Source organism: Miniopterus natalensis, chromosome 9 (genome assembly GCF_054644295.1).
Source record: "Miniopterus natalensis isolate mMinNat1 chromosome 9, mMinNat1.hap1, whole genome shotgun sequence".
In the NCBI taxonomy this organism is placed as follows: domain Eukaryota; kingdom Metazoa; phylum Chordata; class Mammalia; order Chiroptera; family Miniopteridae; genus Miniopterus; species Miniopterus natalensis.
The window spans coordinates 13,909,158-13,935,927 of record NC_142089.1 but is presented as its reverse complement, the minus strand read 5'-3'; the positions used below and the strand labels follow the sequence as shown (position 1 = coordinate 13,935,927).

The 26,770-nt window shown below is 48.4% G+C and overlaps 1 protein-coding gene across 1 annotated transcript in view; it reads right to left on the bottom strand.

Annotated features, from left to right (window-relative positions):
- MAN1C1 (mannosidase alpha class 1C member 1) overlaps window positions 1-25,199 on the bottom strand; it is a 109,324-nt gene extending 84,125 nt beyond the window's left edge. The window contains exon 1 of the mRNA XM_087820227.1: window positions 24,475-25,199. Within this exon, the coding sequence (XP_087676353.1) occupies window positions 24,475-24,969 (495 nt within the window). The 5' untranslated portion in view covers window positions 24,970-25,199. The remainder of the gene's footprint in view (window positions 1-24,474) is intronic.
- Between the last annotated feature and the right edge of the window lie 1,571 nt (window positions 25,200-26,770).

The window sequence follows — 26,770 nt, the reverse complement described above, 5'->3', positions numbered from 1 at the left end:
TCTGGAGGGACTGGCTGACTTTTAGAGGGCTTGAGAAAGATGTAGCCAGCATGGTGCTTTTTAGGTAGTGAAGCATATATTGTAGAAAATTGTGGCCGCCCCAAACCATGGAGACTCCAGCCCCCTCTCCACTCCAGTCAGCTCTTAAGAGTCTATAGCTTGTGCATCTTGTGATCAAGGGCAGAAGGGGATAACCAGGAGTCCCACTCTAGATTCATCCCCTGGCTCTGCCACTTTCTAGCTGTGTAAATCGCGGCATGTTGCTTAACATCTCTGAGCCTTAGCTTCCTCAACTATAACACAAGGAGAACCATCTCTGCCTCCTACAACCATCATGAAGATGAAAAACCTAAGGGAAAGGCCCACCCTCTGGTAGTGGTCACTGAGTTTTGGCTTTGAATGACTGACATCTGCTAAGCCACCCAGAGGGAGACCAGGTATTCTTCAGAGAACAGGGGCTGTGGTCTTGTTTAGATGGTTCAAGGCCTCAGGGGGCAGGAAGTGGGCACAGAGAACAGGGAGGAGCACAAAAGATGCTTGACTGTAAACGCATCTTAAGTGGGTGAGTCCTCAAGCGAGCTGGTGTCCAGCTGGTGGGCCAGGGTCCACGTGTGCTCACCCATGTCCTTTCATCTGAAGCCAGGCCATGGCCTAGAGTTCATCACCCCTGACCACACTACAGGGCGGTGATTTGCCGTGCAAGTTACATGGGTGTTTTCATTCTAGTAAGAATGACATATAAAGGGAAGGCAGTGGGAGACGGTGATAACTAACCGAGGCCAAAGCCCCGTGGGCAACAGGGCCTAACATGAGGTCACTGAGCTCCCTGGTTCTGCCTTCTCGTTTTTCTATGGCTCTTGCTGTATTAATCTCTTTTTTGTGTGTTTGTCAAAGGGCATCCCCCAAGCCCCCAAGTGGGACATAAATAGAACTGATGTACAAAGAGCTACTATATTCTCAGCACAGGGAGTGTAAGGCCCTTAGTCTCAAAGTGACAGATGAGTAGGAAATTATTTCTTGCTACAGAATAATGAAGGTCATAAATTGTGTATGGATGATTCACCAGAAGGTGAGCAACTCTGACTGTAAAAGGAAGTCACCACCATTTAGGGCCTCAGGGCCCTGCTCGGTGGCTTTGTTCCCATACTTCAAGCTCCCCAATCTGCCCCCGCGCCCCCCTCCCACCCCCATCCTTATAACCCTTGCCCCTCCTACTCCCCAACCTCTGGAAAAAGGCATGTGTTGAGGGTGGATTTCTCAGTCTGAAAGTTCCTCACTCCTCGAGTTTCATGACAATGACAGGTTCTCCCTTAGAAGGCTGAAGGCCCTGGGGTCCATTTTCCATCCAGATGCCAGACCTTCCCTTTGCCTGGCTACAACCCAGAAAAACTGCCCACGTGCCAAAAAGTTCCCTGCCTACACCCTATAGAGCCTTCCTCCCAACCCCTCGGCGCTGATGCCATGTGGAGCTCAGCCCATCCGTATCCAGATGCTTTAACCATCTGTATTCAGGTGCCCTCATAAAATTGCCTTTACCCTTCTCATCTGGCCTCGTGTGTTCCTCCTCAGCAAGCTGAACACACAGCACCCTGGAACCACCGAAAATTTACAGCCTAAATGTGAGCAAATTACATTCCACAGCATCTGCCATAAAGTCAGGCTTCCCCATGCAGCCATACATGGATTAAGGTAAAAGGTCCACTAAGCATGAAGAAAGGACAATTATTGGGAATAGCTGCTTCAGCAATGGCTACCTCCTGGGACCTGGGAGCGGTGGTGGTGGTGGGGGGTGCCCACCCACCACGTGGGCCACAGCTTCCTTAACTAAGGGCCTGGATCCAGCTCAACAGTCCCCTCTCCCCTAAATAAAAGTCAGAACTGCCTTTCTTTTACAAAGCTTTACCCTCTGGAAGGAGCCAGGTGCCTCATGAATCCATATAACAGGGTCTCCTAACACAACAATCTCTACACTAGACTTGAAGTCTTTGAAAGATCCTCACCTAGAAAGGCAACTCCCAGGATCTTTGTACATAAGGAATGAAAACTTAGGCTCAGATGGGTTAATTAATTTGTTCACAGTCGCACAGCACATCAGTAAGAGATAAGTGATTCTAGGTTCTTAGGCAGGGGGACAGGAATGAATGAAGGACTCAGGCTGACCTATTTGGGTGGTGTAGCTCCTACAGTCTTTAGGATTCCCGAACTTGTCTCCCTGTTCAGCCAGGAATAGACCAGGGTTTCTAAACCTCATCACTATTGACATTCGGGGCTGGATAACTCTTCATTGGGGGGGGGGGGGGGTCCTATGCATTGCCAATGTTTTAGCAACATCCTTGGTCTCTACCCACTGGATGCAAATAACATCCCTAGCTGTGACAACCAAAATGTCTCTGGATATTGTCAAATGTCTCCCTCCCCTGGGGGAGGGCAGGCAAAACTACCCCAGTTGAAAACCACTGGAATACACAGACAGCAGATTTCAGAGAGTGCAATCCCCTGTACTGTCCTCCCAAACATGCCCTAGGAAAGAACTGGGATACTCACAGTAAATTTTCTGCAGGAGTCAGACTTGAGGGAAGCTGAAGCCAGCTATAGCAGCCTAATTCTGGGGAAAGTAGCTAAAGACCCATACCCTCTCTGATACGGCCCCTCAGCCCAGGATGTTGACCCCTGCTGGGTGCAAGAGGGTTCAGAAAAATCAGGGAGTCTGTGGAGTATCCAGGGTGGGGTGACAGGACACCTGATTAGAGGGGATTTGAATTAGGGGCACACAATAGTCACATCACAACACAAAAGGATGGTTTCCTATAAGGGCCCCTTGGAGAGATGGGCCATGACCAGCAGTGCCAGGAAATTTTCAATGGTCTCAGCAGAGAAGTTACAATAGAAGCTAACATTGATTAAACACCTACTATGTGCTAGGCACTATGCTAAGCAATTTATGCATACTCCAACCCCAAGGTTATCACCTACTGTGCAGTAAAGGAAACTGAGGCAGAGGTTAAGTAACTTGTTTGAAGCCCCCTGTTCATCCTGCATGCTGTGGGAGGGCACCCAAGCTCTGCTTTAGGAGGAAGCAACCTTATGACAGTGCCTCGTGGGGCTCTGGCCCCAGCTCGAAAGACCCACCGAGGTGGGGGAAAAGACAGCATGACTTGAGGCAGCAGCTATCTTTGCTAAACAGCCACGTGCCAAGTGCTGCCACCAGCTCAGGCCTATGCCTGAGTGGGTGCTGGGGGCCTTCCAGCCGGGGGGGTGGGAACAGCTGGCGCCAGCTGGAACAGAACTTGAGAACATGTTAGCCATCTCACTTCCCAGGGGAGCGCAACTTCGTCGCACTGAGCAGACTTCTTTGGCAGCAAGAAGTACTTGCAGGAGTCCTCGTGTCACTTAGAGAAGCCATTTATTTCCCAACAGCAACCAGGAAGGCGGTAGCCGTTCTGGAGCAGGAGTCACTGGCACTGCCTGAACCTCTGGTCAGGGAGGTCTCTGCCGGGGAACACACAGGCCTTCCAGCCCTGACACTTGGGGCAAAGGCGCCTCTGCTCAGAGCCTAGGAGTAGAATATCTATCTACCAGTGTCCTCAAGAAGTGTCTGGAGGCCTGGCGGTCAGCCATAAGACTCCTAGGAGCCAGGAGCGCTATGAAGGTGCAAACTGGAAAGATGAAGCACCTGGCTTTGGGTGCTGCTGCTGGGAAGCAGGACATGCCCACTGAGTCCCCAGACTCCTCGGCAATCCTTGTTCAGGGCGGTCTAAAGCCACAGCGGGCAGGCTGCAGGGTCTTCCTTCGCACTCAGAACCCCCCATAACACTGATATGGGACTATGTTGCCAACACTCCTCAGATAGAACAGACTTAATTGCTTTTCTAAATTGCATACCCAGGAGTCTGAGGAAACACCTGAAATAAGCCTAATATAACCCCCAAAGCACATATTTTCCCCAGGGAGGCTATCTTTCTTTCTGACAGCTGACCTCAGGCTCCCACCGGGGTAGGGATTGGAATGCCTGCTAACAGGCCAGAAGGATCAGTTTGTGGTTAAAGGGTGAGCATGTTAATTCTGTACGACCTGCTCAGTGACAGTAGCCAGAGCGAGGAGCATACATTTAGTCTCTCCCTACACGGGCACTGTACTTGGAGGAATGGAGTTCCTTGGGTCACAGCCCCGCAGACACAGAAGGGCAGGACACTGCCTTGAGGAGTCTTGTCACATTGCTGGGCATAGCTGTGTTTTCCCACCAGCTGGGAAGCTGCTCACAATGACAAAGGCAGAAAGAGAACAGGAATCTGTCCAATTCCTACTACTTACAGGACAAGGAGTTCGGAGCAACCCTCCCAGCCCCAGGAACAGGGCAGTGGGCTGGGAGAGACTTGAGGTACAGCTGAAAATCTAAGCGAGCTCAGGTTCAGGTCTGGGAGAACCAAGAACACTCTCGCCTCTCAAACAGGGCAGTTTGTCTTTCTGGCCAGGTTGGCCCAGTTACCATCAGAAGTCCCCAGCAAGGGCTAGTCTGCACTTCCCCCCAGGAGAGAAGAAAGAATGGGAGAGGACTTCCACCTGGCACTCCGGAACTCAGCAGTGGCCAGCCGGCCAGCCCTTGGGTTCTTGGCATTCATTGATTTCTAGCAAGTTGGTTCATTAGTTGGTGAACACCATTCTGAGTGTCCAGCAGGTGGGGATCTCTCCAGAACCAAGCTTCTCACCCAACTCTTTCTGTGGTCATGTACTCTCTTTCTCCTAAGCCAATCCCTTCCAGTTCTCCTTTCAGGTGTTCTTATTTACTGAACAAACAAGTGAAAAATAAGCACAGATAAGAGCAATAAAGCCTCTGTTAGCCTTTGCCATTAAAACTGATTTGAAATAGGAGAGCCCGATTTTCCAGGTTAGAATTACAGGGTTTGTGGATTACGGAAACAACCAAATCTCCTTTACTTTTCTTTTCTAAGGACTAAGTTGATATTTACTTGCACAAGCCAAGAGCAAAAAGGGACAGCCAGCTCTCCCAACAGCTATTTATACATCCAAGTGTGGCAGATTTATCAGTGTCTAAAATGGCAGAGAGAGAAATCAGAACATGATTGTGTCAGAGATAAGTTCTATATTGTCCCAAATAGAGTTTTCTATTGTTAAGAGCCCCTGTTCCTTGCTGGAGGGGAGATCTGGGTTATGCCCTAGAGAGAACACAGTCAAGCAGGCAATGTCTGACTTAGTCTCTCAGAGGGCAGGTCATGAGCTCCCAACCACAGACCTGAAAATAAGCTCAGAACAACCTCAGAAGCAACAACTACATGGAAGCAGCCTGGAGTGGTGGTTGTTTGCAGAGGCTGATGGGTCTCCTAGAGGCCTAGCATGGTGCACACAGGGCACTGATTTGGAAACAAAAGGCTCCAAACTTCTACACAGTTGCTAGTTGGATCCCCTCAGCTTTTGGTCAAACTAATACCTGCCCCACAAGGTCATAGCACAGCAATGAGCCAGATGCCTCCTTACTCATTTCTTGAGGGAAGGAAAATAAATGTTGGTAAGAAACAGTGCTGAAGACCTGACATATAAAGGGGAGAACAATCTGTCTTGTGTAGAAAAGACTGGCCTCATGCCCATGGTAAGTGGAGACCCACAGGATCCCACCGGGGGCTGCCAGCATTTATACCCTCTGCTTTCAGAGTCAGAAGCTCTTTCCCACCCCACTGGCAACTTGGCATGTGGCCAAAGGTCTTCTAAGGAGCCAGTACAGCCATGGACAAGATGGAGCCTTTAGAGTTTTAAAAGCATTAGAAGCAACAAGGCTGGCATACACTTAACCTCTGGAGTTCACCCTGTGACACTGGACTGGGACCAGATGCTTCCATCAGATGCAGGGCAGCTGGAGAAGAGCAGCAGGCAGGCTCTCAGACCCCAGGAACCACGAAGTGTCCTTGGGAGGCAGGGGGTCCAGCATTCTGGGACCCTCCCGCCTAGAAGCCACACGTGTATTGTATTCCAGGAACAGAAACATGCATCTGGACAAACTGGCCTCTGAAGCCTTGAAACCATCTCTTGCCTATGAAATGGCAGTGGTGTCTCATAGGCCAAAGGGGCCCGCAGGGAAATGCAGAGCTGCTGAGGACAGAAATGACAGGTTCCAAGGGCAGGTATTCAGGGGTATTCAGGGCAAGATGCTAAGGTTTCTGCCTCAGAGCTGGCCACCGGTGAACTACAGCAGCAAAATGACCCAGCAACTTGAACTTCAGAACCATTAAGAGCAGCTACCCAGCCCCAAGACTAGGGAAGCTGGTGCAGCCCAATGACCCAGGCAAAGGATCAGCCAATATGGACTGAGGATCCCCCAGAAGGTGCTGGTAAAATCCTGAAATGCAAGGACTTCTTTGCCCAGGAGAGACTCAGTCAAGAAAGTCAACAGGAAAGAGATGAAAATGGGGCGAGGGTGGACCAGAGAGACGAGAAGGCATTCAGTCAGACTGAGGCCTTCGGAGTCCTCCGTCTTTCCCACACTCTGCGGATTCACACAGTTACGAGGAACATGTCTGGGATTTCGGATGTTCAAACAGTGCCTGAGTATCAGCAGGCTGTGTATGCCTTCATATCATGCATTTGTCACGAAGACAAAAACGGAGGCTCAGCGTCTCCGGTGGAAAACACAAAGCATCTTCAGAAGACCTGGTGCCAAGAGTTCTTCTTATGAGACTCAAGTGCCAGGAGGTCCAGGAGGGTGCACTTTCTAAGCTGGGTGAAAACGCAAATTAAGAGTCCTGGGGTCCTTCCTGGTACGTGCCTGGCATAAACGTTAAGAAAGATGCTTGTGAAACTCCTAAGGAAACGCAGTGGCAGGCTAAAGCGGCTTCTACCGTTGACAGGAAGTAGGAGACAGGTAGTCAGGGAAGAATGACAGTTTGGGGATTAGTGTGATGACAATTAGCCAAGTTCTGCTCTGCTTCTCTTTACAAAGAAAACTTCCCTTCTCTTTGCTCTTGGAGTGACTGCCATGTTAGAGGAGAGACATTTCCATGGCAACCACATACACATTTAGTGATGTGTCACTAAACTTGTGTGTGCACAAAGGCACATTAGGAGGCTTTTTGAATGTGGCAAGAGAAATAGATTTTCATAATTGAATGTTGCCCTCAAGTAGAGTTTACCATTTGCTGAAAGCTGGGGCTGCAAGCAGGAGATGCTGACTCTGCCTCATCAAAACCAAGGATCGACCCCAAAATCTCAGCCAACTTCAGATAAGGTCTATCACTTTGGGAGGCTGCTGCCCAGAAACAGACACAGACAGATGGGAGACCAGTGGGGGGCCAAGATGGCCTTGGCAGAGCAGGGAAAACAGATCCATCTCACGTTTGACCAGAGCCCAGGGAGAGCAAGACCCACCTGCGTAAGAATCAGACATGACCCTGATCCTTCCCCAGGTTCTTAGCATCTCATGACTCCAAGACTCCCCGTCTGTTCCAACAAAGAGAACGTAGGAAAAGATTGGCACCAGTATCAGACAGCTTCCCCAGGAAGTGGAACACGATAAAAAGAATGCTGGATCTAGAGCCAGAAGTCCCAGGTATGTGTCCTAATTCTGTCTCTTCCTAATCATGAGCTTTGAAAGCCACTCTTTTCTAAGCCTCAATCTGTAAACTGGGAATATGCTCCCTGATTCACAAATGCTCCAAGGAGGCAGTGAATGTAGACACATCACTATGAAACTGTAATGCTGTTAAACTATAACACTGCTTATGAGGTGGCACTGACCTGGCCCACGTACCCTGGAGGAGGCCTCTGCCAGATGCAGGCTGGGCTCCCAGAGCCTGGCTACGGTGAAGGGAGCCACCTTCACCCTGTTGTGGGTTTATGGCGGCCTGAGAGCCAGTATGACAAGGGGTGAGAGGACATCCCTGAGGCACATGCCAGAGCCTCTGAGGTTAGTCTTTCTGCTCCTCCCCGGCCTCACACCTGCCCTAGGTCCCAAGCCAGTCAGTACAGCTAACAGAAGGATGGGAAGTCACATTAGGTACACATTTAACTCACATATAATCAATTCTACACTTCTGCCACCCAATCTCTTTATTTTCCCTATTACACTTGCCCCACTCAAATGAGATCTTGGCTTCCACTGCTCCAGGAAAAGAGAAGCCACCAAGGGCCTAGATCCTGGCAACAAGAGACCGTCAAGGACAGTTTTGACCACACAAGCTTAGATTTCACCTCACATGCTTAATTCAGAACCTAACCCCAGATTCAGGGCAATCAGCTGCCTTGGCCTCAGGAGAGGGGCATTGCTTTGGGGTAAGACATGGCACCTCCATTGACTAGAGCCCAGGGAAGTGCCCCCACCCTCCACTGCAGCGCTCCCTCCCCCTGCTCCCCCATCAGCCTCCTCTGTGGGCAGGGCTTGGACCTGCCTCCTCTTTCTACTGGAAACCAGTCTTCCCTAGGGTGAGGCCACACTGCCACCATCCCAGGCTCAGGGTCTAACCCCTCACACCCACAGGCACCACCTGGGTCAGGCCTCCAAAGCCCACCATGTAGCCCTCCCACTAATCAAATCACCTGCCCTACACTTCACAAACCCCACCAAACTGAAGAGGTTCAACCACCCCTGCAGGCTAGGCCCTGGAAGGCCCAGCTATGCTTGTGACCTCAATCAGAGTTCCCCAGGCCCCATGTTCTGCCCCTGCTCATTCCTGAAGCCACTGGTCCCAGCTACCCTATACTGAGGCTCACCCCAGATAATTATTTTGGTTTATGCAGCGGGGCTGGCACATTTAGCTTCAAAGGTCACCACCGCCCTTGATACTCCTGATGAGAATGTAAGATGGTGCAGCCATTGTGGAAGCTGGGCAGTTCATCAATGAATTAAACACAGAATTATCATGTGGTCCAGAGCAAGTCCACTCCTAGGTACGTACTCAAAGGAACTGAAAACATATGTCCACCCCAAAAAAGTATAAATTAACGTTCATAGCAGCATTACTTATAACAGCCCAAAGGTAGAAACATCCTAAATGTCCATCAGAGGGTGAATGGAAAAACAAAATGGAACATTATTCAGGTATAAAAAGAAATGAAACTGACACATGCTACAGCATGAATGAACCCTAAAAGCATCATACAGCCCCATATTATATGATTCCATTTATAAATGTGAACTATCCCGAATAGAAAAATCCAGGCACAGGAAGCAGAATAGTGGTTGCCAGGGGCTGAGGGGCTGGGGGGCTCGGGGGCTGGGGGATAGGGCTGGGGGGTGGGGAGTGGTACTCAATGGGCACAGGGTTTCCATTGGGAGTGATGAGGAAGTTTTGGAACCAGACAGTGGTTATGGTCACACATCATCATGAATATACTTACTGCTACTGAATTGTACATTTTTTAAGTGATTAGAATGATACATGGTTTTTAAAAGGTTAGCACCTCATGTAGCAGGCTCTGCAGCCTCAGTGCATGTGAGATTCTGGAGTCTCCGGAGCTCCAGGACTGCAGAGGGAGTGCTGAGGACAGAAAGTTCAGGCTGGGGGGGGGGGGGGGGGGGGCAGCAAGTGTATACAGAGTCAGGATGTCCAACCCTTTTCAGCATAGCTGGGAACTGCAACAAGGTCTTCTGCCAACATAAAAAATCTGGGTGAGGGTGGGCATGGATGAAGGAACAGGAAATCACTTTAGCTTTCAGCACCTCTCCGAGGAGGCCTAGCAACCCAACACAGGCTATTGTTGGAAACACAGTGACCGCAGGGGAGAAAAGCACCACACACTTTTCAGTTCTTTGACAATAAACCAGAACTGACCAGCACTCCACACTTTAGCTGGTACCCAGAGGACGAGCAGACTTAAACATTCAGACTTCAGGATGCTCAGACCACTTCAGGAAAAGTCAGAATGATCGGGGCAAGACAGAAAAGGTCAAGACTACCTGGTTGCCACAGACGGGGGCTGATCTGGCACCATGGCTTTCAGGATTTCTTCCAGACACACAGCCCAGCTGAGGAGTCTGTTTCTGATCCCAGGCTGGGCCAGGAAGCAGGCAGCTTCTGGGGTGAGGGCTGAGCCAACAGGAGAAAATCTGGAAGGGTGGCCAGGATGAGAATGCCATTTAGACACTCCTTAGATGGCAGTTTCAGCAGAGACTTTGCCAATGACCCTTCCTTCCATGGTCAGGGGCTTGGTTTCAGAAGAATCCGCCCACAAGCCTAGAAGAACATGGTATCTATTTGGCCACTGACTGCTGCTGCGGTCACTGGGAAAAGACAAAATGCACCTTCACCAGGCCACAATCTCTTCCTTTCCTCGACAGTAATGAAGATTAAACTATGCCTTCTCCCAGCACAGGTGGTCTCCTCTCTCACTGATGAAGGAGCTGGCCTATGAATCTTTAGTGAGTGGCCAGGCCGGGGATGCACACCCCCCATATCCAGAAGGGAGCTGGAGGACGGCTCCACATGTCTGCTGGGACAAGCAGGAAGCAAGCTACACGGCTGGGCTCACTCAGCATCAGGCCAGGAGAAGTCGCCCCATCCTCAGGCTGGCTCCTGGGCTCTCGCTCAGAAGTCAAAGAGCAGACAGCTCAGAGCACCCGGCTCTTCTTAGCAGAGGTCTGGTGGTGAGCCCTGATATTCCACCAGGAAACAAAGGGGAGACTCTCTATCCCTGATGCCAGCAGGGAAGGAAAGCTAAGGAATCCATGGCAAGAGGAGATAATCCTCTGAAGCTGGGAGTGGGAGGGGAGGAGCCGAAAACTAAGGGCAGGCCCCTCAGGAGAGGCACCGGGTGCAAGCTTGCATGAGGCTGAGAGATGAGAGCTGGGGTCCATGGGCCACAAGGTGTGGCAGACCAGCTGGTGCAAGGAAAAAGGAGAGTAGACACAGCTCTCTTAGTCCCTCTGCCACTTGCCTCTACCTTGTCCCAAAGGCTCTGACCCCTGTGCCTTGCAGTCCAGTCCAGGTTTTCCTTGAGTAGCTTTGTACTCAAGCCTTCAACCCCTGGCACACATACTAAATCTGCATCTCCTGTGCCAGCACCCCCACTGGTACTAAACCTACATTTCCTAACCACCTAGATTTCACAAGCGTATCATTTCTTTCATGTCTAGAATTCAACTCTTCTCCCCTTCCCTGGATTTCTCCCTGTCTCAATTCCTGGTCTCCATCTACCCCAGATGGAAACCTTAGCCATTCTAAACTTCACCTCCCACGCCCACACCTATGTCACCTCCCCAGACCCAGCATGTGGAGCCCCCTGCTGTTTTGCAAGCCCACTGCCCCATACTCTCCACATCTGCTTGAAATGCCGTCCTTTCCCCCAATCTCACTCCAGGCTGACATGACTTCCCAGCCCTTTGTTCACTCCCTTATTTGGCACCTTCATAGTGTTACAACTGTGTATACGTTGTACACTGTTTACACGTCTGCCACACCCTGACTAGATGTCGTACTTGTTGAGGGCAGAAGCCTCGTCTTTGCAGCCGCAGCCTCTAGGCCACTGCCTGGCATGCAGTCAGAGCAAGGTGAGTTCTCTGAAAAAGTTGAACTGGAGTGAGACAGATAAGCAGCAGGTTGTTAATATTCCACTCACTACATATCAGTTCAACTACATTATTTCATAAAGTCTGGTATGAATCTGTTTGACAACTAGATTTCCAACATGCATCAGCTCTGCAAATTCTGGCAGTCACATGAAGGCAGTTCCAGAACAAAAATGGGGGGGGGAACACCCAGCAACTGAAAGGAGGTAGGACTGAGGGTTATATCAAGACAAAAATGAGGGGAGAGAAAGTTGGGCCCAGAAAAGCCCCAGACCCTCTCCAACCTAAGGATTGGCATCCACCTGGGAGAACTGACAGAAATGGACCCTTGCAGAAATGCCTCAGCATCTAATTAAACATTTTAGACTCCACTGCACACGGAAGGAAAGCCACGTCCCCCACGGAATCCTGACAAATGAGTCGTTTCCAACCAATCTATCACCGTAGCATCTGGGTACCTCAGAAAGATGAAAATAAGACCAATGCATAAATGAAAAGCAATATACAAACAACCTTCCCCCAACCCAGGCCTCCAGGAAGCCGCGGCTACAGCCATCTGCCAGGCTCCATCCCGGTCACTGCTTCCTGCAGCCAGGGGCCTCCGAGTAAGCACGCCTTAACATAAGATTTCACGACAGAAGGAAATGTCTTCTCTGAAGCCTGACTCTCCATTAGTGCTAAATGCCCACCCCCTTCAAGCTGGAATGAAATAAGTTTAGGATAAAACGGACTTGTTCTATGGTCCACATCAGCCAAAGAATTTGCTAGAAATAGTTGGGACAGATTGAAGAAAGATTGCAACTGGGCACCGGTTGAGAATTCAAAGGTTTCTTGCATGGAAACAGCTCACACTGACGTGCAGTGTATTCTCACCTCCCGCAGCTTTCCCTGGAAGTGGCCTGGACAGATGTGATCTGATCAGCCCAGGGCAGCAGTTCTCAGGTTAAGTCACACGCAGCTCCTGGCAAGGCGGAGATGATACGAAACTGCAGGCGCTGCTGCCGTGAATCTGAACACCCGGGACTGGGCTTGGCTCCTCCACTCCTCCAATATATTCTTTTTCCTGAGCACCTGTTATCAGATTTTAAGGCCCAAGCCCCAATGTGAAAGGCTGCTCTGTTAGCTGGAAAGTGGCAGAGGCAGCCACAGGAGGGAGGGTGATGGCCTTTTGGGAAATCTACTTCTGGGCAAGCAACTATTTTCATTTCAGATGTTTATGCCCCACCTGCTTCCCCAAAAGAGATTTCAGTGGGACAAGCAAATATTTATGCAGCTTGTTTAATTCCAACGTTTGTCTCCCTCTATACATCTGTGTGTGGTGGGAAGTGATTCAGACGCATGACAATGTTACACTATAAAATTTCTGAAAACCAGAGATTTCTCTGCTGTTCCTTCAGCTCATACAGCCTTCACTGTGTAGCTGAGGCTCAACAGTTGGTGTTTTCAATATTTTCTCTTACCATTTTAATCAACTTATGGCTTTTCTTCACCATGTTAACAACATATGATCTTAACTCTAGAAAACTCCGTTTTAACTGAGTCTTTGCCCCAGCTCATTTTTCCCCCTGATCCTCATTGAGGTCTTAATAAATATAGAAAATTTCCAAATTCTTCAGTAAGTGGGTAAAAGGGAAACCTAGCCAGAAAGGAGATATAGCTCAAGTGAAGACAAAACTGCCATAGATGAGTTCTAAAGCATAGTGCATGTTAGAACCACCTGGAAAGTTTTTTAAAATCCCAGTGCTTAGGCTTCACCCGAGACCAATTAAATCAGACTCCTGGGGGGCGGGGGAGAGAACTGGAGCATCAGTATTTACTAAGATCTCCTAGGGGGTTCCAGATTGCAATAAAGGTTAAAATCCCTGTTCTTTTGAATACCTACCAAGACTATGACAATTTCTACTTAATTCCATCCCAAAGTGAACTCTTCCTCTAATTATCACTCATTAGCTTTCAGATGATGTAACAGAAAGAATGTCAACCTAAGCGTCAGGAGAAGAGATTTAAGTCGGTGCATCACAATTTAAACTGGCAGGGCCTGGAGCTGGTTCCTTCCTTTTCAGGGTCTTCCTTCTCTTTGCTATAAAATGGAATTATAGTACGTGCTCTGTAGGCCACAGGCTGTTGTGGGGATCAGCTAACCTCTTAATGGGAAGCTAGGGCGCTACTAAGAAAACCACGTACATGAGGAATTACTGATCTGATCTGTCTATGAGGTGTGGTCATCAGCCCAGCTCAGCCCAGCCCCCACTCCCTCCAAAGCAGAACCCCCTGGGGATTTAAAAGACAATGGGTGGTACAGAGGCCAGAGAGTCAGAAACCCTTTCCTAACACGCAAGATGACTTCGAATTCCAGGGCTGACAAACTGGAATTCTGTTCCCACCGGTGCCAAGTTTAAGAGCCCTTTACTCAGAGCACATAATCTTGTTATGCTTTCATCTAATCCAGCCTAATCACAGGAAATGTCTAACATCCCTCGTCTCCCTCAGTCCCATCTGGACTGATGCCACTCTGGTACCATTTCTCACTACTCAAAGATCAATAATCAGACATAGACCTCCTGGCATGATAAAAGAGAGACTATTATACAAGACCACCTTGGAGAGACTCAGTGTAAAGTCTCTACCCCTTACATAATATTACACACCCAGGAAGGCCTGTATCTGAAACTGCTAGAAGTCTCTAAACCGAGCTTCTATTTTTCTGTCAATACATGAACCTTTCTTATAGAGGGTTTCCTTATATTCTAAAGTAGCAAAATTGTTTGTATTTGATAGGCTGCTCTCGAAAAGATCCAGTTCTAAAAGCAAGAGACTAATGTCTTCTTTTCCCATGATTCTTATTATTAAAAACCAAGACTACGCCAGAACTCTGTAGGAATGACATGGAAGAGTTGGAAAGGAGGAAGACTTGTTGATTTAGGTCAAAAACACAGTTCAGAAAAACAAAAAGGTGCTGAAATGTCTTCCCAGGAGACCAGCATTTACTTGGCAAAGCCTAGGTTTAACCTCTGAGAAGCTCACTCTAGGAGTGAAAGTGGGGAGAAGGATCTGAAATAAGAGACATAACTTTTATTCAACCCCCACATGCCCCAATGAGACAAATGCAATTAAAGGTAGACTTTTCAAAAAGATACTACATTTATTTCATTCTGAACTTTCCTGAGCAAGGGGAAATAAGAGATCAGAGCTCACAGGTGCACCTTGGAAATCCTTTAGCCATGTACATTTAGCATCCTTCTGATCAGTAATTCAGCTACTTGGCCTACACGAACAGTTCTTTTTTTTTCTTTTTTTAAATGTGGGGATTTACAAACCAAATTTTAAATAGTCATCATTAGACTTAAGGCAAGGAGCCAAAGAAAATATTAGACACATTAAAAAAAATCCTAAGAGGAAAGTCACACTAATGGAGGCTGCTGGAACATCAGAAATACCAACAAATAATTCTTTTAACATCTAAAAGCAGAAAAGCAAAAATGCACACATAATATAAGATGACATCAACCAGAAATCAGAAGCCCTTTTGAGAACTATTGTCTCTATTCAGGGTATGTTGCAACACAAAATTGTATTTCATGCATCTAATATCAATTACCAAAAATGAATAAGAATCTTTAAATATCTAAACTACACTAAAATATGTACATTAAAGTCCAAGCACTGGATTCAGGAGTCTTCAGAGACCTACTCAAGTCTGCTTATTTGTACTTTACATATAAAGCTAACAAGCTAGACTGAACACTTTCCTGGCTCACTGCAGGTTAGAAACAGCAAAATAGGAAGAGCAGAGAACAAGCAGCAAGAGGCGGGTGTCCTGGCAGCCGAAAGCAGTGACAGCTGACAGCTTAACAGAAAGGGGAAGAAAAACTGCTTAAAAGCAGACAAATCTAGAATTTCAAAAAAGCAGTATTCACAATGTTTGTTATAAAATTTAAAAAATGAGTAGACACATGTAGAAAAATGTGAGATAACCAGGAGATAAATGGCCAACAGAGACAGACCCAATGATGACAAAGATATTGGAAATAGCAAAGACTTCTTAAAAAGCTATTATACACGTGTGTGTGTATATTACATTATATTAATTATATTAATTATATTATATTATATTATATTATATTATATTATATTATATTATATTATATTATATTATATTATATTATTATATTATTATATTATATTATATACGCCTTAGGGCTTAAAGGAAAATATGGAAACAATGAGTGAATAGAGAGGAAATACTGGAGAAACAGAAACAATAAAGAAAAGGTCCAAATTAAAATTCTAGAAGTAAAAAACATTACTTGAAATAAAAAAATTCACTGGGTGAGCTTAATAACTCATTGGACACTACAGAAGAAAAGTTTAGTGAACTTGAAGGTGGGTTAATATAAATTATCTACACCAAAGCACAGAGAGAAAGAAAGAATGAAAAGAAAATGAAGAGAGACTCAGTAACCTCTAGGAAAATATCAGGGAATCTAACTTATATGTAACTGGAATTCTAAAAGAAAAGGATAGATTGGGGTAAAAAAAATGTTAAAGAAATATGGGCAAAATGTTTCCAAACTTGATGAAAAAAACATTAACAAAAGAAGCTCAACAAACCCCAAGAAGGATAAACAATATCTGCACCCAGGCACAACATAATCAAATTACTGAAAACTAAAGATAAAGAGAAAATCTTAATAGCATTCAAAGAAAGGGGAAAAGATTATATGCAAGGGAATATATTCTAACCTCTCACCAGAAACAATGCAAGTTATGAAACAATGAGTCTTTTATGTAAAAAAAGAAAAGTGTCAACTTAAAATTCTACATCCAGAAAAAATATCCTTTTAAAATGAAAGCAAAATAGAGGCATTTTCAGATAAACAAAGCTGTAAGAATTTGTTACCAGCAGAACTGCACTACCAGAAATGTTAAATAGATTTTCAGGTTGAAGGGAAAATGATTCTATACAGAAACTCAGACATACAAGAAGGAAGGAAGAATTACTGTGCGTAAATATAGGGGGTAAGTAATAAGACTCTGATTTATTAATTTCTTTAAGAAAATTGACTGTTTAAAGCAAAAACAATACCAATGTATTATGAGGTTTATAACACAAGTAGAAGCAAAATATATGACAGCTACAGAATACAGATTAGAGGAGGATTAGTGGACATAGGCAGATTGTCAGGCTAGATAAAGAAATTAGAAAAAGAGAATAAATTAAGCCCAAAATAAGCATAAGGAAGGAAAGAGTTAAAAATCAATAAAACTAAAAAATGAATATTTTAAAAAGATCAAAAGTTGGTCCTTAGGAAAGATCAGTGAAACTAATAAACTACTAACAAAGCTATTTTTAAGAATAAAACAGAGAAATCAATTACCAGGGTGAGGAATGAAAGAGGGAACACCGCTACAGATCCTACAAAGACTCAAAGTAAAATGAGAATCATAAAAACAATGGTATTCCAATAAATTCCACAACTTGGATGAAAGAGGTAAATTTCTTGAAAGTGAAATTGACAAAACTGACACAAAGACTAGAAGTTGTGAACAGTGGTATAGCTGTTAAAGTAATTGAATTCGTAATTTAAAACTACACACACACACACACACACAAATCCACTAGGCCTAGATGGCTTTCGTAGTGAATTCTATCAAACATTTAAGGAAGAGGAAATATTAGTGTCCCACAAACTTTTTCAGAAAATAAAGAGAACACTTTCAGTTCACTTTATGAGGCCAATATAATGCTTTACCAAAATCAGACAAAGGCTTCACAAGAAAACTACGCACCAAAATCCCTTACAAACATAGATGCAAAAATTCTTAATCAAATATTAGAAAATCAAATGCATGTTTGGTTTAACATTTTTAAAAAAAATCAATATGATTCACTATATTAACAAAATTAAACAGGAAAACCATATGAAGATCATCTCCATAGATACAGGAAAAAAAGCATTTGGAAAAATTCAATCCCATTCCTAATTCAAAAAAAGCCCAAAAAACCACCTTTCAGCAAACTAGGAAGAGCAGCTTTATTCATAATAGCCAAACACTGAAAACCACCAAAAAGTCCAACAACAGGTATATGGATAAACAAATTATGGGATATTTATACAACAGAATACATATCACCAATAAAAAGGAATGAAGTACTGATCCCATGTGGATGAAAGAAGCCTTGCCCCAAAAGGCATATATTGTACTATTCCATTTATTTGGAGTTCTAGAACAGGCAAAACTAATCTCTGGTGACAAATCAAAGCAGTAGTTGGGAGTGGGTGAAAGGGGATTGACTGGGAAGGAGCAGAGGGGCTTTTCTACGGTGGTGGAAATGTTTCATATCTTGATAGGGGAGTAGTTTACATGGCTTTCTGTATTTGTTAAAACTTAGCAAACTGTGTATTTAGGATCTGTGCATTTTGCCATATATATATATATATATATATATATATATATATATATACACACACATATAAATTATACTTAAATAAGTACATGATACCTGTATCACAAGGTGGTTGTAAAAAAAATAAAACAAATAAAAAGACAAGAACACAAGGGACAGGCATTGAGAGGCCGACAGTCTTATCTATAGACCTCATCAGGCCCTATAAAACACTGTTGTATTGCACAGTGGGTTTTATGGTGACCACCAAGTCACGGCAGAGGTGAAAGGAGAGGAGCAAAATCTACTTCTCTGTCACCGAAGATGGTTGCTATTTAGTGAAAATTGTTTGCCTAGAAGATTCACCTGTGGAGCAGCTGAATCCCAGAGCACACCAGATAAGAGCACAAATACTGCTTATCTATTAAAAAGGACACTAATCAGTATGCCAAAGTTTCTTCTGTAAGAGTTACCACTAACAGTACTACACTAAAACAGATAGACAATTGCCCTGGTCTTTAATTAATGAAAATTCAAAGTTAAGAGACATACTCAGACCCCTTATAGTACGAGCTGTTCTGACTTGCCTGACTGCCGAGTTTGGGGAGCTCCCAACCCAAACCTTAGAAAATAGCTTTCTCAGGGAAAGAAACACCTATAACTGGACCATCACACTGAGGCCGCAGCCTGTAGCTGTGATCTCTGTAGCTTCTGTTCTCCAGTGATGGAGACACCAAAAAGCACGTGTGGCTTACAGTGATCTCTGCATTTAAGAAAACCAAAACTATGCTGCCTCAGCTATTACCTGGCCCCTGGAGCTGAGTGAGGGTGAAGAAAAGAAGGGGAGGGGGACTTAGGTCCTTGAATCCTCAAAATTGTTTGAGGAGTCTCCAGTTTGTTTCTTACCCTCACCTGCCACGAGAATACAGAGCTGAGAAAGCCCATCATCCCCTCCCCCCCAAATTATGCAAACACTTGTGCATAAGGCCTGGCCCCAGGGTAATGGGAAATCAAGAGCTAGGGCTTATTGTTTGAATGAGCCTGGTTTTTTTGGACTGCAGGTGTACAGAACTGAAATAATAATAATCCTTGGTTTATGAAATTCATCCCTGCTCTTTGCACGGCCCTTTTAAAAAAAGAAATGTAATAAATGCCCATGAATTCACCTGAGGCAACCACTCTCCTGAATCCTGTCCATCATTTCCTTGCTAAGGCTTTCCTAACCTGGCCCATGAAAGCAAGGTAGGGAGAGAATTTCCTAAAGCTCCCACCACCTCCTTTAACACAGACTTAACTTAGGATGCAGAGGCAGGGACCCTCCCCCAGCCAGAGGCAGAAACCCAAGGTTGGGTGCCCACCTAGATTGCCAAACAGCTTCCCTACACAGGGCTTTCCAATCTGCAAGCCTGATTTATTTGTTTCAATAAGAGAAGAGATGTAAGTCCCTTTGAGCAAAGTATGCCTGATATATATCACAATATTTATTTTTGGTGGAGTAATGGATCAGTCTTCGGGGAAAGCTAGAGAAAAGGCATTTCTTAAGCTTGGATGTAAATCAGTCACTCTAAAAACCGCAGGGGAATCTATACTCTTACCCCCCTAACTACAATGTGAAGTAAGCAGCTGACTTTTAAAAGTCATTGTATTATTTGTTTCTAGACCAAACACTAAAAATAGTTAGGGATGTGAGGCCTGAGAAGCAATTAGTCCTGGAATGTATGCGCCTAATTCCCCCAAGGGATGGTGCAACTCAAAATGAAAGTAGAGACCCACCTAACCTGGGGGTGTTAAGTTGTACACCTGGAGGGAACGATTCTAAGCCTTCCTTGCAGTACGCAGTTCCAAGGAAGAAGAATGAGGTATGTGGCCAAGCTTAGGATGTAAGAGTCACCCAAGGGACCTGTCCAGTTATTATAGGCCACTCTTTCCACTATATTAAATGTATCATAGAACAGGACAACAGTAAAACTGAAGGACTAGGGGGGAACAAAGATATTCAGTGGATTTGCAACTTAAACAAAGCTCTTCAAAGGAAAGCTATTTAAATCTGAGGTGTTCCTAGTATTAATTATCCTGAATGTCTCACACACTCAGACTCACATGCTACAAAGAACACAAAGCCTTTTAATTTTCCTACCTGTCCCTGACACTAGTGGTGATAAATCAGACATGCAGAGAAACCACATATGACTAACGAAACCAGCCCATTAATGCGGAGCAAAGATCATTTGCCAAGATGACTTTCTCAGACATAGCCACATATAACCAGCAATATCCTGGAGGCTTAACACAGCAGGCATGGACGGCAAGAGCCCAGGCACCCCCTGCCAAGTCGCAGGCACTTCAGGACGACTCGGGCATCCCGCAGATGCCCGCTATCCAAGCATGAAAGATTTCACTCATGACTGCCCCTCCCCACTCCCTTCAAGATAAACTTGCACTTGGAAAATTACTACAACTTTTTTTTTCTTTCTTTTTTACTGCAACTTCTAGAAGGTCTCTTGGGTCCTGGAGCTGCTAAGCTCCCAAACCTTGCTGTGGCCCCCTACTGAGAATCAGGTACCCTAGAAGAAGGGCCAGCCTCTGCCACCAGCAATCCTAACTGCTAATTTATAGATCTTTACTGTAGCCACTCACTCAATTATCTGAGCCAACTAGTGTCATACCCTATTCTAGGTGCTTAGGCAGATCCATAAACAAAACAGTAAACAGGTGGGAGTGAGGGAGAGAGAAGAATCCCCTAAACGCCAGTCTGTTCATTTTACCATGAACACTGAGGCACAGTGACAAATAGGAATTCTCCCATGAGGCTGGAGAAGATGGTGTGGCTAGGATGTGAACCCAGGTTGGATTCTTAGTGGGACTGCCACATACAGTGGTGGATACGGGCAGAAAGGATTGGGACAAGAGTGAAATTTAACCCACATTCTTCAGGGGACTGAGGGCAGCCCCCTCCAGTACTATGTTCTCATTGTCCCAGACTGCTCAATTCCCCTTAATAAAAGCTTCACTGGAAGGGACGATTGAGGTTCCCCAGATCAGCAGCCAACCATCATTAGTAGGACCCAGGAGAATTTGAATCCTTTCACTGGGATGCAACCCTGACAAGCTAATATACCCCCAACTCTTGTCATGAGTCAGAAGAATCTGTTGAACTTAAATCCATCAGAAACCCACCTATGGCTGAGGTCTCTATAATAATTTTAACAATAATATCCTATATTATCGTCAGATCTGAAAGGGAAGACCGCTAGCAAGCTGTTTTACATTTTCGTCAACCCTTTATGATTCCAAGCTGAGGATCTGTCACTGTTCAATCCCACCTCTAAAGCTCAGTTTATAGGTGATGGGGATAATTAACTTAATCAACTCTATAAATATCTATTCTTGACTAGGTGCTAGGGAAACAACAGTAAACACCACCACCATCAGTAGCAACACCCCTCTGTCCCAGACTTCATGGAACTAAGACATGTTGATACAGAGCTGGGAAAAGCCCACCTGCTAAGAAGCCCCTGAGAAGACTGGCAATCTACTTAGAGGCCAGGTCTCGAAGCAAGAGTGTATGAGACCAGTCTATTCTCCCCTCACTCACCCCATGTTACAGAAGGAAAAATCAGGCCCAGGAAGGAGAGGAAGCTGCTTGTCCAGAGTCAGACAGATGATAGTTGAGCTAAACTGTCAAACCCATGTTCTCTGGGTCTTCCCTTTCCACCACATTGCCTCCCCTAAGGTTCCAAAATTGCAAAGTGAGGAGACGTAGTTGGTTGGAGTGACAGACTGTTTCCTGATGCATGTACACTCAGAACACACAGCTCCAACCCACCTTATCGGCACAGACCTTGTGCCCATGTCCATCTCTCAAACTAGGATGTTTATAAATATTTCGTTGATCTAGAGCCCAGTGTCCAGTCTTCATTCACTCTCATTTATCACCCTGACACTCTCTTGATGTTTACTTTCACTTTAAAAAAACCTCATCTTATAAGAACAGAGCGCTTTTTATCTGATGCTAGCTTCCCCTCTGCTCCTGGGGTCTAATCAATCCATGTCTGGAAATAAACAAGCTGGAGAGGAAAGCAACAGTCCCTTTTATGAAAACAGGCACCTTTCTGAAATGATCCACCCGTGGGCATGGCACAGATAGAAATTTAAATGAGGAGGAAATAAAGATACTCTCCAGCAACAGTCATATGCATTTCCCATCAGGCAGGGCACCAGGGAAGGTAGCTTTGGGTTAAGAGAGAAATCGAAAACTTGGCCCCACATAACTCAGGTTGTTTGGGAGGGTGGGGGAGGGGAGGATCCAAGCTCAGGAAGTCTGACAGAAGCAATAGGCTTCAAAACATTAATAGTGTATATAGTCCAGGCCCCTCCATTCTGAGGAGCTTAAGATCTTCAAGATAGTAAGAGAGGGCTCACTGAACGTCAACTTCAGGTATATGCAAGTAGGCCTCCAGCTACTGCTGGGGCACACGAAGATGCCAGATAGAAAGATCCAGACATCTGGCATTCAGCACAGACCTCCACCCATCATGTTATTTTACACCCACCTGCAAAGCATAGTCTCCACACCCCCCAACTCTCACCACCCCGCAGCCACTGCAGCAAGTCAAGCCCACAGACTCTACCAGCGAGGTAGGCTGTCTTTGTACAGAGGGGCAAAACCAAATCCCCACTAGCCAGGCCACCATGACTCCCAGCCCCAGGCTTTCAGAAATGGGTCACATGTCCAGACACAAATGTAAAACGTACCTCTTCTGAGGACAGTAATTAATTCCTTTTTAAGTATATATATATATCTTTATTGATTTCAGAGAGGGAAGGGGAGAGAGAGAGAGAGAGAAATATCAGTGATGAGAGAGTCATCATTCATCGGCTGCCTCTTGCATGTGCCCTGACTGGGAATCGAAATGCGAACTCCTGGATCTTAGGTCCACGCACAACCGCTGAGCCACACCCAGACGGGTCAGTAGTTAATTCTTAATTCTTTGGGGATCCTTTTTAAAATCTATGGCAGCTCTGGGCACCCCATGAAAAACTGCAACCATGCAGTTTATATGTAATTTCACTGGGGGTTACTGCCCTTTGAGGAGGTCTGAAAGTGCAGAAAGGGCTAAAGTGCTCAGAGGCAGCTTTGAGAAAGGGTGCTGTGGGTGGTCCAGGTGAGTATTCCACAACAGTTTCTTAACCAAAAAGATGCCCCCTCCTTAGCTACTGCAAGTTCCAGCCTTTAATAAACCTTTGAGATTTCAACAAGAATTTGGAAAGTGAGAGTGGGTACACACACACTAAACAAGGACTCATCTTTGTGGCTTCCTATCTTGATGTCACAAAATGTCCTGTGAATGCTAGTTAAGACAGTCTCCAGACAGGGCTTAGTGCAGAAGAGCTGAGTAGCAGCAGAGATAAGAAGTGAGGAAAGCTGGGCACTGGGAAGGAGGAGAGTTTGGACAAGGAGAGGGGGGCAACGAAGCTCTCCACTGGCTGAGTAGGTCTTGACAGGGCAGGTCCTGAACCTCGCTGTCTGCTCCCCCTGGAAATCACACCAGACCTGCTGACTCCTTTGCAGCAAACTGAGAAGTTCAGAGAGAAGCATCCCTTGCCTCCTGGGCTCGTCCAGGTAGGGAGCATCCTCTCTTTTCTAGAAGACCCTGGCCCACTGCTTGCCCACAGCCCCCTGGTGGCCTGGGGGTGTCACTGCAGCCCGCTGTGCATCGCTGGGCAAAAACCTCACACAGGCAGCTCTAGCAGTGGTAGAGCAGAATATTTAGGTACCAGTGGCAGCTTGACAAGTCTTCAAGCCATGGTGAGGCTACGTTTGCTTTTGGTTTCTTAAACTAAGACTAAGATTCAGGCTCAAAGTGATCCTTCTAAACCCCTCCCTGGTACAATCCCTACAGGGAACAAGTCTAAGAACTGCCACATTAAGCCAATAACCCTGGAGCTTCTGTAACATTACCACCACCTTACTGGTCATTTCTTCCTGCATCACGTGCAATTACGTGCAACTGTTCCAAAGCGCAATCGAAATAGTTAACAAGAATGCACCTCTGGTTTGTAGGTTGCTGGCTAGGTTACAAAAGATTTGCAGGACACCAAATACCGCCCCTTCCTAATCCTGGGTTTCCAGGTAGCAGATCCTACAGGGGTTTGGGTAAAGTCAGGACATAAGAACACACAATGAGAAAGAACATGGCCCTTGGCTCCCTGCAAGCAGATTGGGTACCATTAAAGAACCTTACTAGAGACTGCACAGAAGTCTTACTAACAACTCCAGGGCTGGGGAATGGACTGGAGAGACCAGAGTCTGGGGGTGGGGGAAAGTTGGTCCAGTGGCTCAGCTACCATTTGTCAAGAATGGGGATCATTAACTGAACCCAGCAGTGGGAAAGTGAGCACGTAGGAATAAAGGTGGGAAGTTTCGGAGGAGAAAGAAGGTCACAGAGTGCGCCAGGAGAGCCTAGGATAGACCAGGGATCTGGAGTGATAGGGCCAGGGGTAGTGGAAGCAAGCACGAGAGGGTCTTTTCTTTTTGGGGGGCGGGGGGGGGGGGCTGGGGGCAGAGAGTACTTACCTCCTTGATTTTCGTCCGCTGGGACTGAACTAGGCTCGGGGGGTCCTCACTGTCCTGGGTTCTAGTCCCCAGGACCGGGTGGTGGAGGCGGCTCCGGAACGCATGAAAGTCGAAGCTAAACGGGATGCTCTCCTCCTGCGGTGCGAGGGCCTCGGCGCTGCCGCCGCCGCTCCTGGTGGGGGGCGCCCGGCGCGGCCCCCCTTTCCCGCTGCGGACACTGGCCTGGCTGCTGGGGTCGTCCTCGCCTGGGGCTGGCGCCGCGGGGGCCGGGTTGGGGGGCGGCTCCTGCTCTCGGGCCACCACCTCCACGCCGGGCTGCTGGGTCCGGGGGGGCAGGAAGAGGCGCCTGAAGCGAGAGGAGTTGGGCAGCAGGAAGAGGGCCCCGAAACACAGGGTGAAGATGCCGGATAGGAAGAGCAGGAAGAGGAACTTCTGCGGCAGCCGCAGCCCCCACGGGGAGGCCGGGACGAAGCCGGGCACCTTCCTCACGAGCATCGTGGCCTGGCGCGCGGCTGGGGGCCGTCGGCTCCGGCCGGCCCCTCAGGCTTTCAGATCCGGGCAGCGGCCGGCAGGGGTCCCGGCCGGGGGAGGGCGCCGCCCGGGGCGGGGGTCCCCGCGAGGTTCTCCGGGTCGGGGACTGCCCCTCAAGGAAGTTCAGGGAGTTTGGAGAGAGTCTTCCCGCGCCTCGGCGGGGGCGCGGCGGCCTCGGCGGGGCCCGGGCGAGCGGGCAGCGCGGCTCAGGACCCGGGCCCGCAAGGGCCGCCCGCGCGCCGCAGCCTCTTCCCTTCGGCGGCCGCCCGAGCCCCCCGGGCCCGCGGGGCGCGCGCCTTCCCGCGCTGCGGCCGCCGCTGTGCCGTCACATGCCGTCCGCGGGGCCCCGGCTGTCGACGCAGAGGGGCGCCCGCAGGCCTCGTCCCCGCGCCGAGCCTCACCCAGCCCCTCGGCCCAAAGTTTCCGCCTCGGAAGCAGTTTCCAGAGAGGGCAGGCTCGGGGCACCAGGCGGCGGCGAGGCCGGCGCGTCGGCGGCGCTCCGAGAGCGCGCCCACCCAGCCAGGGCACAGCTCCGGGGCCGGGTTCGGGACGCGTCCACAACTTTGCCCCGCCGAGGAGCAGCTTCGGGCACCGGCAGCAGACACTTCTGAGCCTGCGGGCGCAGGAGGCTTCCCGAGCCCTGGTGAGACGAGGGATGCCCTAGCCCAGGTCCGGAGGCGGGCGCCGTCCGCAGCCAGCTGCGCCCGGGAGTGCGGGCTCTCGCCCCGCAACTCGGGAGGGCTGTGGGTCCCCGCTGGGATCACCTGTTCCCAGCCCCCGGCGGCGCCCGGGAGCGCGCGGCCCCGGCGGAGCCTCCCCCGCTGCAGCTGGCGTCCGCGCAGGGGCCGCTCCAGACGGGCCGCCGCCGCCGCAGGCTGAGCCGCCGCCGCCGAGCCTGCGCCCCACGGGAGCCCCGCCGCCCGCCGCCTCGGCCGCCGCCGCGCCGCTGCAGCCCCGGCTTTGGCTGTGACTGCGCCCGCGGCTCCGCCTCCCGCCGGGCCACGCCCTCGGCCACGCCCACTGCGCGCGCCTGCCGTCCACTTCGGCCGCGGCGCGGCAGCCCGGCCAATGGCCTCACATCTGGGCGTAGGGAGCGCGGGGCCTCAGCGAGGGTGGGGAAGGGGACCCGGACTCCAGGCCACGCCCCCTCCCTCAAATGGCCAGCGCGGCGCGCGCTCCCCGCATCCCACCAGCACCAATGGTCCAGCTGCGCGGGGTTGGCGGGGGCGGGGGTGGGGAGCGGAGGGAGGTCATTGGCTGCCTCGGAGGGATCCCTGTTGGGCCGCAGCCGCCCATTGGTTAGCGCCCAGCGTTCGCTGGCCTGGAAGCGACCCAGACCTAACCCCCCCCCCCCCCCCCCGCTGTTGGTCCCGCGTTAGGGGGTGGGCAGGAGGGCTGGCTAGTCTGGAGGCCTCTGGCCAGCGCTGAGTAACCTCTCTCACCCCTCAGTGTCAGTCCAGAGTTGGCACGGGCTGGGGGCCCGCCAGGGGTCGCCGAGCTTCTGCAGGAGCCGCAGTGGTCCGCTGTGGCAGGCTGCGAGGAAGGGGTGGCTGGAGCCAGGCCAGGGAGCTGTGGCTGCGGTGGGGCCCGGTTAAGGCAGTGTGTCGACCGGACCCCTGCAGACCACTGCTCTGCCTGCCTTTTCCCTCGGTCCACAGCCGGGCCAGCACCCCTGGGTGGGGCAGACAGAGATGCTAACCGCAGGGGTAGACGGGCAAGAAAGGAGAGGCCCAGTCGCGTGTACAGAAGGCCGCCACTCACACGT